The sequence below is a fragment of the Ornithodoros turicata genome, chromosome 1 (assembly GCF_037126465.1).
Source record: "Ornithodoros turicata isolate Travis chromosome 1, ASM3712646v1, whole genome shotgun sequence".
Classification (NCBI taxonomy): domain Eukaryota; kingdom Metazoa; phylum Arthropoda; class Arachnida; order Ixodida; family Argasidae; genus Ornithodoros; species Ornithodoros turicata.
The window spans coordinates 88,909,488-88,922,844 of record NC_088201.1 but is presented as its reverse complement, the minus strand read 5'-3'; the positions used below and the strand labels follow the sequence as shown (position 1 = coordinate 88,922,844).

Below are 13,357 nucleotides of genomic sequence, written 5' to 3'. Positions count from 1 at the left end.
AAAATATGTTTATCGCACAAGTTCGATACCGGTAAATTACTATTCATAGATTTAATCAATCGGCTACCACATTTGGAAGAATTGTAGTTAATTGAAAGAGGAATAACGAGTATTAAAAAAAGTTGGGCTTTGTTAACGTCTCACTTCAGCCAAATGCAACAGCAATTATTAGTTTCGCGCTGTTAAAGGCAAACTAAAGTGACACTAGAGACTAGCAGCCCCACTTTAATGCACATTCCACAAATTTTAAGAAAATCACATGTGGTAAAGTTGCAAAAAAAAAAAAATGCTGGGGATAACTATCATTGTTGCTTGGGCTTGCTTCTGAGTGTGGTTTGATGTTTATACCAAACAATGCTGATAAGCACACCCCAATACAAACTCTGTCGTATTCCTGCTAGTGCATGGCAAAACGTAATATAAAGTGAACATGATGTAAACATGATATAAAGGGAACATAATATATGGTGCCTTCAAACGCAGATGAAGCTAGGGCTGGGATGTGGCACAAGTTGTTTTACAGTTGAAGCTGATTACAACATCTTTATGTAACACATCCTCACTTCTCCATTTAAAGATATGAGTACATGAATGCTTGCTGAACTGAAGTTTCACTAAGAGTCCTTTCCCAGTGATCCCTACAAGGTCACCGTAGCAAGGTGTTACACTGGGCTAAGAAATTAAGAAGGTAAAAGTTCTCCATTTGTTGTGCACGATTTCCTCGTCAATAAGGTCCATTTATCCAGTTGTGCATTCACAAACATAAGGAAAGCAATATTACGATACTCACAGATTCCCCTGCGATAAGCCTTTGGCTTCTCTTTCCAGTAGATTGTAAGGAAGTAAACGGGAATTCCCGAAAGAGCAATGCCAACTCCAATTGAGGTCTCCAGGGGTTCACTGAAGAACGGCAGCACAACCAGGAACAACGAGATGATAAAGAAGATGATTGGAAGAATTATGTTCACCTGTAAAGGACAAAAGAAAACACAGCTTGCAAAACAACTGCCTCTGTTACAAGAAAGTACCACACCATAATGTCACAACATAACTGCACTTTTCCATCAAACAAGTGAGCTAGGAAGGCACAACTTACTAGCTAATAGGCTGATATGAAGGACTTGTCCAGTGTACAAAAACTATGTTGAAATTTACAAGGACATTTGCTGCTTGACATGGATTTAATTAAAATTACATGGTGCAAACAAAGGAACTGCTGTAAGTGTCACGAAGAAAGTTTAGTCTGACACGAATTTTCACCCACACTATGCATCTTCATTGCAGATCATAAGTGGGAGACTGATTATCTAGCATTGTGCCACGTGCAAATTTTGTATTGTATAAACTTGTACAAACAAGCTGTGCTGCATGTACATGAAACTGAAGCACAAAGCACTGTTACATGAATCTGGTAAGTATGTAGCATTGTGTAGCACGTAAGACAGAAAGCTAACTAGTTCCCATTACTTGTTCGCAAACGGGCAGGCTGGAACATACTTGAGTAATTGCGTTGAGGTAGGATGAAGACACAGAGGGACAACCGCTTCCCTGTCGGGTCATCCCTTTGTGTCTTCGTCCTACCTCACTGCAGTTACTCAGGTAGTTACCATTAGACTTTCATTGTAATTAATTCGAACACACAATAGCAGATTTTTTTTTTATCTAACGTAAGGGGGTTATAAGTAGGACCTGACATTTTAGGGTTATACCCGATTCCGCCTGATATTTACCCCCTCAATTCAAATAAGCAAAAACGGGGTTTAACCAGATATTTCCCCGAAAACTGCTGGGCAGAGGGGATCTGAAGTCATTACAACTAACACAGGACTTTGGAAACGGTGTTGTAAATGCATAAATGTGCTCGTACAAACTGTCAAAACAGAGACCCTGCTGCCTTTTAGACGCGTGGACTAAATATTGATACTCTGTGTCCGCTGGTGTCATGTGTATTATGTCGAATAAACAGAATACTTACACCTGATTCAATCCGATTCAACCAGAATTTGGTTGAATCAGGTTCAGTTCAACGCGATTACACCCAAATAATTGAAGCAAAATATAACCAGATATTTACCCCCGATGTTGCTGAAAAATACAACCCGAAAAAGGCAGGCCCTAGTTAAAAGGTTGAAAAGCAACAGATATATCTGCCAAAACTAAACACCTAAAGGTACAGATGACATATCGACTTATCATAGATAAATGAAGGCAAAGGAAGGGGCAGTAAATGTGTGGCTCTTAAATACGAGGGCAATCCGAAAAGTAAGGTCTCCGAAACGTTGGGGATCCAGAGAAGCTGTTCGTGCGGCTGCTGGCCGCACTGCTGTGATTGGCGCGTCCTCCTCTCCTATCCATTCATGCACGCATCTCACTAGGACGCACAGTATTGGCTTGGCGGCCGTTGAGAATGGAGCTCCCGCTGGACGCTACCGCGAAGTGCGAACTTCGCGCAGTTATTCGATTTTTGAACGCAAAAGGCGTTCAACCGATCGAAATCCATCGCCAGTTGGTGGAAGTGTATGGAGGCTTATGCATGGGTGTCAAAAACGTCCGCAAGTGGTGCAGAGAATTTGCAGCCGGCCGTACTGAAATTCACGACGAACAGAGGAGCGGCAGACCGTCAATTTCCGACGAGACAGTCACGAAGGTTGAGCAAGCCATGCGTGAAGATCGGCGTGTCACTCTGGATGATCTCAACATTTTGGTTCCTGAGGTTTCCCGAAGCACCATCCACAGGGTTCTAACAAAAAAATTGCAATATCGGAAGGTGTGCGCAAGATGGGTGCCACGGATGCTGACGGAAGACCACAAACGGCAGCGAGTTGATTCTTCCCGCGAATTTCTTCGCACCTATGCAGAAGAAAAGGACAACCTCCTGGACTCGATTGTCACGGGAGACGAAACCTGGGCGTTTCACTTCACACCTGAAACCAAACAACAATCACGCGAGTGGCGGCACCCCTATTCGCCCAAGCCGCGGAAATTCAAACAATCACAATCCGCTGGTAAAGTGATGGCAACTGTGTTTTGGGACCGGAAGGGGGTATTGCTGGTCGACTTTATACCTGCAGGGACCACAGTAAACGCTGACAGGTACTGTGAGACACTGAAGAAGCTCAGACGGGCAATTCAGAACAGGAGAAGAGGGATGTTGAGCAAGGGCGTAAGCATTCTCCACGACAACGCTCGCCCACACGTCGCCCGTCAAACCGTCGCTCTCCTGCAAGACTTCGGTTGGAAAATCATCACCCACCCACCACATAGTCCGGACTTGGCACCAAGCGACTACCACCTCTTCCCTAAGTTGAAAGAACATTTGGCAGGAAGGCGATTCAGCAACGACGAAGACATGAAAGATGAGGTTCAACGCTTCCTCAAGGACAAGGCGGCGAGCTGGTACGACATGGGCATCCAAAAACTACCACGGCGTCTTCAGAAATGCATTGACCGAAACGGCGATTATGTAGAAAAATAGATAATTGCTCAAGCTTCAAAATGATGTAAATATCACAGAAAATAAACAGTTCTTTGTCTTTCAAAAAAATAGGAGACCTTACTTTTGGGATTGCCCTCGTATTTCGACATGGTACAAACTTTTTACACAAAGTTCAGGATGTCATGAATCTCTGCAAAAAATTAAGTCTCTTCTCCATAGTGACTCGAAGCACAGAAGGTAAAATATTGGAGGAAAGAAATGTGAACACAAACCTTAATGGGCCTTTTAGCATTAGGCTGCTTGTACCTCAACCAAAGAAGTCCTCCAACAGACATCATAATGAACATGGCTTCACTGAAGGCAGTGTAGGTGATGAGAACAAACACATCTGTGTTTGTCAGGTACAGAAGGCTGAGAAGACACTGGAAAGTGAATGACATCCATCACATGAAACAAGTACAAAGAAACAAAGCATAAAAAGCTCCATGAAAGTCTCCTCATTCTGCACATGGTAGAACCACCACCAACGGAATAAACTAACAGGCAAGTTTGAAAACAGCTTCCACTCATTTCATACATTCCAGAAAACAAAAAGACGGACCAAATCCTCTTTAGAGGAGCGCGGAATTGACATTTTAGATCACTGACAACTACACTTAATTTGTTAGGCAGCGTATCATCCCGCCAGCTCAACACAACCAGCAACCAGACTGGGATCTAGGGAGACTCCCTGACTAACTTCCCCTCAATTTCTACCACCCCCATAGGGCTTCGATTGGTGTTAGATAGTAGCACGGTGTGTCGAGGCTGGACCCCCGCCCAGAAAAATCCTCAATCCAGCCTTGGGAGCAACGATATAAAGTATTTTTTTGCAGAGCGACCAATTATCACGGCACAATTCAAGTTACGGGGGTGCTATAATTGCACAGTGTAGTGAAGGGATCTTAAATCTGAGAGAGAGAGTCTACTGTGACAGTGGAAGGCTCTATGAACAGGGTGTCACACTACTTGCGAGCACCCACTGGCCGGACTGCACTGTGCAACGTCGTTGGCCATTGCAGGCTTACCTTAATGTCACTGCCCTCATGGTTCACACTGATATGTTTCGACACATGGGCGCTTTATCTCGTGATGTGCAATGTCAGCTGCGACCAAAGCTAGGAAAGTGCACTTCATGTGCCTAGAGATTGAACATTTGTTGTATGCACACCAGATGTGCGAGGCTTACATTTCTTACACGAAAATGTTACGGTGCTATCCGACATACCACCACAATCAAAACAAAATTTTGTTTTCCTTGGTCTCCTTTGACAGCCACTTGGCACATATCCTGTACTCCAAAAAGGGGGTGCTTCCCCTTTGTACTGCGCGAGAGACTACCCTTACAAACCAGTATCACGCAGAAGTGTGAGTACAAAGACTTTTCCCAATCAATAAATTCCTACTTTAAAATGGGTTAAAAACAAAACAAAAAACTGTCTGGGAAGCTAACAAAGACGACATAGCACACAACACTGACAGACGAACCAAGAATTCTACTGCACACAGTTCTGCTTCTTATATATCCTGCTCCTGCCCCACCTTCTTCTCAGAGTTGCCCTCTCCTTCATCTGATCTCTTCTTGTTAGCTCCCCAACACTGTTTTTTTTTTAAAGTCATTTTAAAGTATGAATCACTGAACAGCCAAATTTTTAACACTTTTTGAAGTAAATTCCTCCCCTCCCCCTGTCAGTACAACAAAAATTGTTGAGCAGTGCACTGAGCTAAAATTAAATGACTTACCAAAAACACCAAACTAGGTGTTGGTGTGTAATGAGAGACGTTAATCATGGCCAGGCACGATGGAAGGTGACCTTGACGAGCACCGACAAAAAATAACCTGCGAACAGTGCATCAGATGTTTTAGGATTATGCAAAAGCAGGCTGTCCAAATTCGACAATTATTCTAAACATAATTTTGGAACAAACTTTGACAGGCAATACAGCAGAACCTCGTTAATTCGAACTCGGATAGTTCAAATTCCCGGTTAATCCAAACAAATTTCGATGTTTTGTTTGGCCCACTATGTTTTCAATGCATTTGAAGCCCGTTTAATTCAAACCTCGACTCCGGTTAATTCAAATTTTTCACTCCCCCCTCTCCCCCCGCCGACGTTTGAGATGCGCCCTTCGGTGCTCGCACTCCGCCGCCGCTGTCATCGAGACCTGATACACCGAAAGCCGGGCCGAACCCTCCCGCTCAGCGCCCCCGGTAACGAGGTTGCGTGGGCGAGTCGATTCCGTGCGAGAGGGAGAGCTGAGAGCAGAGTGTGCCTCTCGGAAGGTGCACGTGCGAGCGTGGCCGGTGCGAGCGTGGCGTAGTCAGCTCTCACCAGTTCCCGATAGAGCCTATAGTATAGGTAAACTGACACAACACTGGGTACACGACCATTGAGAATGCAGCGATTGCTCCCTCAATCCTCCAATCAGAAGTCTTTCCGTCCGGCTCGCAGCCCTTTATGCCATCGTTCCGTTTGGCTGACCTTTCCCTCGTTTTTTTCCCCTTTTCGTCTAATAAATATATCCCCCCCTTTCACCCCTTTCTGGCTGTTACTGACTTCTGCTTTGCATACTGGCCCGTACCGGCTGCCGCTGACCTCTAAGTCTACTAGCTTTCATGGCCGCCGTAATGTTATTCCGTGATTCCCAAACAGCAGTGAGAAGTGTCGTAATGAACAGAAATTTATTTGAGTCATTAAACTGACACAATCGGCAGGTTAACGCATTTACATGCACTGAGCTTACTGAGTCCATTGCGTAGCACTTCGTAGCACACTGGAACAAAGTTCAATCTTGCAAAACACGCATATCGGCACAGCTTATTCCAGCAACGAGCAACTGTCACATACTTGCGCACAATCTCTTAATCATCATGTCCTTGCCTGCTGCACGTCAAACATAAAATGCTGCTGCTTCATGAATACTATTTTCTTGTCACCGCTATGCAAATCTGACGGCGCTCGAACATGTTCATCGAGGCAGAATTCACGACAACACTTCAGTTTGAAATCCGATTGGCTGTTCGTAGACTGAGGCTTATGTCGAGAACCGGGACAACACAATCCAAGACACCATAGTACCTACACAGATACGGCGAACGCCGAACGCACTTGCCTCCCAACGAAAGATACCACCAACCCGACGTCCACTGTTCAAATTCCAAATGAAACCGCCGAGGGAGTACGCAGCACGCAGGCGTGGAAGCGCGAAGTGCAGTTTTCAAATTCCGGCAACCAATCCAGACACGCTTGTGGTCTCCGACCAATAGAGAGGCACGGTTTGCTCCGTGCGCTGTAACACGCACTTTGATACAGATTTTGCAAGAGCTGTGGGGGGCTGGCGTAGTTTTGTTTTGTCCACTCAGAACAGCGTGTTGCGTGCGTCCTCTTCGCGAGAAGTGAAACCGACAGTGTCCGCGGTGTGCTGTAACCAATGTCAACGAGGGCCAAGTATAAAACGCTTTCCCTGAAGGAAAAGGTGGCTGCTATCGACGAAGTGGAGTCGGGATTGAAGAAGATTGTTGTCGCGAATAAGTATGGAAGTGAATGCCAGAAGTTGGAATCTACCGGTAAGCGGCCCTATCCTGCAGGCGAAAGCCAACGAACTGACGGAGCGTCTCGGACTTGCGGATTTCAAACGATCTCACGATTGAAAGAGATATACGGCCTGGTGTTCAAAGCTGTCAGCGGTGACGAGTCTGCAGTGGATCCGAGCGTCGTACAACACTGTCCTGTGCTAGTATGTGCCAAAACATGTTTTGTATGAGGCCTGCTTATACTACAAGCCAGAATCATGCATTGGAACACAGGTTCTGATATTCAGACTTCCTGATAATTCAAACAAAAATCTGTGGTCCCCTGAAGTTCGAATTAACGAGGTTCTACTGTATACTAATACGTGTACTATAAATTTATGGCAGAGCAGAACATATCCCATGTGTAAACAATATTTTCTCTGATCCTAGCTGTCAAATCTCTTCTTTTCTAAACATGCAAAACTGAAGGAAGAGTACACTACTAGTATAGACCTAAGGGCGTGTTCACACGGGCCAATTTTCAGCACCAACTCCGACCAACTCGAAGAAACGTCTTTGGACCAACTTCAAGACCGTACCGTCTCCACATTCACACGTACCAACTCGTTAGCTCCGCCCGCAACCAACCTTACGGCAATCGGGGTGTATGGGATCAAGTCCAACCGCTGGTGACTTTTTTTTAAACTGTCATTAATCAAAACGAAGTCATTTTATTTCGCCAGAAGGTCACCAGTATCCCAAAAAATGCCTATTGATATGTTTATATGGCGCTAGCAACAAAAAAAAAATTTAAATGATCATGTAAATCATGTAACAAATTATCATGTACCCCTATAGGATCTGAACCCATGCCAGGCAGTACGACGGGAACGAAATCGCTTGACGCCCTCGAGGGTCACGTGGCAATGCTCCTCGCGTTGACTGGTTAGACCACCACCAACTCTCCGAAGTTATCGCTCGGCGACCGATTCCCACCAACTCGAGTTGGTCATGGTCAGTGATGTCGGCCAACTGCCACCAACTTCAAAGTTGGTCCGAGTTGGTGCAGAAAGTTGGCCCGTGTGACCGCCCGCTAATCATTTCCCCAAGTTTGCCATTGCCATGAAAATTCCACAGAGGTGAATTGAATGAAAAACAGTGGTCTGTTTCCTTTCGATCTCTGACACTCAAATTTGGAGTAACACCTTCAGCCGAAGCTGCTGAACCAAACTTGCACTTCAGCAAATATATGCAAAAAAATTTTATTCATGTTTGCCGGTACTCACCAATTGAACCTTTGTATGCAGTAAGGGGATAAGTCGACTTATCCCCTTTTTACTATTTTTGCTGCAATGATATCTACATACCAGTATGTACCTGGCAAAGAAAATTTTTGACCGTATTGCAATTTATTGGCCTGCTACAGGAGGGCATAGCTCGGCGCGATCATGATCGCAGCAGCCTTGCCAGTGCTTCGTGATCGCACTAATGATCGTGATCATCAGGCTTTGATAAGGCATTGCATTCATGATTGCGCCGAGCTATGCAGGAGGGTAAGAAACGGGAAACGCATGTGTGTCAATGGGACAGACAATCAGGTCAGGCCCCTCTTCTCGGTTTGGGATTTTTCGACTTATCCCCTTATTGCATACAGAGGTTCAATTATGGGTGTTACTTGTGACTGTTATTATAACATCATGGACAGCTCAACTCATTTGAGAAGTCAGATCTTTGGCCCTGTTGGTATCAAACTGAAGTGATTCTTTTAAAAGTGCTAAAAGCATACACACAGATCTAAGAAGACACTGTAACAGATTAGGAGTGCTCGGTGATGTGTCATCTTAACCATGTGTGTACTATAGTTTTAGCACTTTTCAACAGATGACTTCAGTTGGCAAGGGTGGAAACTTGGCAGGCGGATCATTGTAAAAAGGGGCTATCATCATGTCTGCACTTACGGCAGCATTGGAAAGATTGTGTACACATACCATCAATCAATTTCCACACGCAGTTGGATAGAATGTGAAGGAGTGGGCACCAGAAAACTTTTTTGATAGAGGTAGCAGAAACCATGTTAAAAAGTTAAATGGATGGAAAAATAAACAACACAAAGGACCCAGAAAGAGACCAGTCAAGCTACCATACATTCATAATATCTAAGGTCCCCGGTTTTCTGTTGCGGCAAATTCGAAATTCCACAGCACTGATTTGTAAATTCTGCAATTTTCTGCAGCAAGGAGCCAATGGCTGCTTGAAGCAGGAAACACTATTTTCTTGGATAATGTGGGTACAAAAAGTATTTTATAAACTTCAGCATTACATGATACCTTGTGATCTCCTCTGACAGCGAATGTTGTTGTCAGCTACAATCATTTTATAGCTGCTGAAAGATATTTCAGCATCTGCATAGTTTATAGGAATTGGCAAATACTTGATCGAAATAGACGCTAAGATCGGAGCAAACACCCTAATTCCGTTCCAAAACTCATTTATCGTATTTACTCGCATAATTTGCGCACTTTTTCTCCCAAAAAATATGAAAATTCAGGGTGCGCAAATTGCGCGGGACGACGCAAAATTTTAAACTTTTAGTATGTAGGTCAATAAAGGCTCTCGGTATGGCGATACTGACGTCATCACTGCATTGCGCGAGCGCTACAGAAGCACCCAAGTACCGCGCAACCGCCAACGGTTGGGAGGCAAAACGCTATAAAAACAATACCGCTCATATACCGGTGAAATACGCCGATATGCTGCTGGAAGACGCCACTAGTCTGCACTTGGGGACCGAAAGCACGCTATGTTCGCAAACTTGTCGTGTTGTGCTGTAATGTTTGCGGAAAGAAATGCTGGGTCTATTGCTTCTTTCCGCGTTTTGTGGTTCGAGTGACAGTATCGTCCATCGCGTCAACGGACCATCACTCGAAAGTGCGCGCAAATCAGACAAAATCACCGCAATGTAACTTCGACAGCACTGTCGGCGTTGCGAAAGGTAATCGCCACGGTCGCTGGGACGCGCGCGCCAGATATCCGCGCCCGAAAAGACGGGTGCGCATATTACGGGATTTTTTGCTTTCGTGTCATTTTTTGTGCTAAATTAAAAAAATATGCGATGCGCAAATTATCCGATGGTGCAGAATACGCGTGAAAATATGTCGAAGGGTCCGCGTAACTTGGAGTAGTTGGGAGCGTGCGCAGCACGCGCTCTTATCTGACGTTATTTCGAGTGAGCGTGCAATACTTCTCCTGCGACGCTGGACGTCGTAGTAACTGTCGACATCGCGCCAGTTGCGTTCTTCGACCCAATCCGATTTCTGCGGAATTCCGCGCAAAACCCCGCGAAATTTCGAGCAAAATCAGCGATTTCACGAAATTACGTGCAAAACGAAGGATTCCGCGATGGCTTCCAGGTTTCGCGAAATTTCGCGGATAACCCGGAGCCTTAATAATATCACGCACAATTTGAACAAAGCAGTAACCAGATACAGACTTCCCGTGGCCATTACGGCTCCAAACAAACTTGTCAATTTATGCTCTATCATAAACAAAGAGAAAAAGAAGAGATCAGGATCATATAAAGCGTACGACGAAATGGGTAGAATGCACACAGCATGTTGTCTGCCGTATCCCACAATAATGTAATAAAGTACTGTATATTTATATATATAGGACAAACTGGCAGATGTGCCAACATGAGGTTGAGAGAGCATATGCTGCTGCTCCAAAATTGTAACACCTCCTCTGGCCATCTGCCAGTTCATTGCAAAAACTGTGGATGTAAACTGATATTTCAAGACACCACACTTGTGGGTACATTTCAAACATAACTCGATAGAGAAATTCTTGAAGCACATGTGATACACAAAGAAGGTGCCGAAAGACGTGTGCGCACACCATCAATCGAACTCAAACAAGCTGAGATAATGTTTTTAGACGATGATATCTAGTGTTCGACACCTGTGGGAAGATACTCACGTCATGGACTTTTTGTTATTTAAGTGTGTTCTAGAATAAGCTTTTCGCTACTTGCGAGTACGCAGTTCTCCTGTTTGGTCTGTCCGTCGTGTCTCCCTGCTGCGTTATTTATCGAGTAAGACTTGGAGACTACCCCGTTTCTCCACTCTAGCAGGATTCTTGTTTTACAATTAACAATTTAAAAATTCCTTAGAATTGAAGTTGCATAAGTGATTAACACAAGGGTGATGTCAGGGAGCACAGTACCCAAATCAGAATCAGTGGTCTTGCTATTGACCAATTGGGCCCAATAGGAATCTCAATCAGAAAAGGTAATACCCACTGGAGATTTGTTAGGTTACAACAGGAGATATGGAAGACAATTACAAGTCCCATTGCACACATTTAGAGCTTACTGACTGCTGCTGGAAACCTAATTAGACACAGCTGGAATTTTTAACTACGAGAACACCACATTGGCATGCAACCAACCTTGAAGATGCAAAAATGCCTCCATTGAGGCCACCAAACGTAGAGAGAGCAACAGAGACGGGCATCACCCATGACATCACTCCTAAAATCTTCTCACCAAAAGTCTGTAACAGAGAACATTTGATCTGAGCTCATGTTAGAGGTAATAAAAGAAGGTGCCACAAACATTTCATACTGGCAATGCCTTCACAGACAGAAAAGTATCCACAGTAGTGTTCAACCTGAGAAATAAAGCATCTTGGGGGCTGATGGAGAAACATTCAACTATGAAAATAACTTATGAAATGTAAGTATGACACAGACTTATACAGTAACTTGAGTAGAGTATTTAAGTTATGTATTTTAAATACCTTTGTGAGTAACTTCATATCTCAAAAATACTTTCAAAGGTCAGTATTTAGTAATCTAACTTACGTTTTTCAATAACTTCTACTCATTTTATAACTTATTTTGAAGATACTTCTCTGTGCACGACACGGAAATCGAGTGAAAGGTTCTCTTTTGTCTCAGCAATGCTCGTATGCTTTAGCGTCTGTGACATCATGACACCATACTTTAATTGCTGCTGTTGTTTGAGATATTCGGGATACCCACGTCCCTCTTCGAAAGGGGTAGCATGTAGCGCCTCTGGTTTGGGATCATGCATGAGGCGATGTGTTGTCCTGAAGGCTATGTGGGGTAAATCATTGAGACCCCTATCAGGCAGGATAGAAGACCCATGCCGAAAGCTGTAGCAAGGGAGGGCACGTAAAATATTAACTCTTTACGAGGCTAAGAGAACGATAAGGAGAAAAAAATAGAAGAATTTCAAGCTTGGTTGCGAAACGCGAACTTCTGCAACAATACAGTCGGCATTGAGCCGCATAATTTTAACCGTCCAATTCTTATCAAAGCAATGCATGGCAACTCAATGGCAGTGCAGTGCGATCATTCTTGAAGCAGAAGCAATTGCACACCGAGCAACTGTACCCAAATGGATTCTCCCTGAATTGCCTAGTGGAGCCCTAGCTGAATTGCCTAGTGGAGGGGGGGGGGGGGGGGGGGGGAAACAAGTCTTACTGGGTTTAACCCTAAAACACAGGGCCTTATGTACAATGCAACCTCATCAATACGCACCCACTTAAATGGTAGTTGCCCGTAACAATGTAGTTGCGTGGAATCCCTGACTCAGTTGACATTAGGTCCAATGTCTGTTCAGTCTTATGATATGCCTGCTGGTTAACAGTGTGTGCATATAATACTACACACTTACCACAGCGACTGCATTAGCAGATTGAACTTCATCTGCCGTCAACACCACGAAGTAGGAAACATTGGCAAGCAGATAGATGACCGTCACCAGAGGTAGTGAAATGTAGATAGCAAATGGCAAGTTCCTGTATGGACAAGTACTTGATGATTATCTGTACTACCACCTTATATACACAACATGAGTTTATTCTTTTGGAAAAGCGATACCAGTGCTTAATTTTATTTTTGCATAAAGCAGAAAATGGATACTTTTGGCAAAATTTTTTTGGAGGTGTATAACACGTGCATCATACATAGTAAAAAGTCTCCCAGGGAGGTAGTGAGTGTTATCCACTGGTGTACTATAATTCACCCGTTTGGGTCTATGAGCGGTTCTTAAGATGTCATGCAAACTCTGCCCTCGTGCCTCGGTCCAGTCATTTGACATGGCGTGGATCATTCCTTTAAGTGCTGACTCTGCCAGATCGGTGTTTGACGACTTCGAGTAAGCATTGTGCCAACACATGGGGTTTGATTGCTGCGGACACTAACAGCAATATAGCAATGTAGAGATTACAATGTGTGTGTGCACTATTAGTGGCGGTATTTTCACCTCCGTGGTGCAGGCTGTTATACGTGGGACATTTTTTGAAGTTCTGCTAGCATTCCGAGGGTTACACATTGGTGTGCAT

The 13,357-nt window shown here is 44.3% G+C and overlaps 1 protein-coding gene across 3 annotated transcripts in view; it reads right to left on the bottom strand.

Moving 5' to 3' along the window:
• LOC135378448 (Y+L amino acid transporter 2-like) overlaps nt 1-13,357 on the bottom strand; it is an 83,118-nt gene that overhangs the window by 5,032 nt on the left and 64,729 nt on the right. For all 3 annotated transcript variants that reach the window (XM_064611494.1, XM_064611492.1, XM_064611493.1), the window contains 5 exons: nt 12,688-12,811; nt 11,436-11,539; nt 5,219-5,315; nt 3,709-3,858; nt 791-968 (listed from right to left, as the gene is read on the bottom strand). In XM_064611494.1, the coding sequence (XP_064467564.1) occupies nt 791-968; nt 3,709-3,858; nt 5,219-5,315; nt 11,436-11,539; nt 12,688-12,811 (653 nt within the window). The remainder of the gene's footprint in view (nt 1-790; nt 969-3,708; nt 3,859-5,218; nt 5,316-11,435; nt 11,540-12,687; nt 12,812-13,357) is intronic.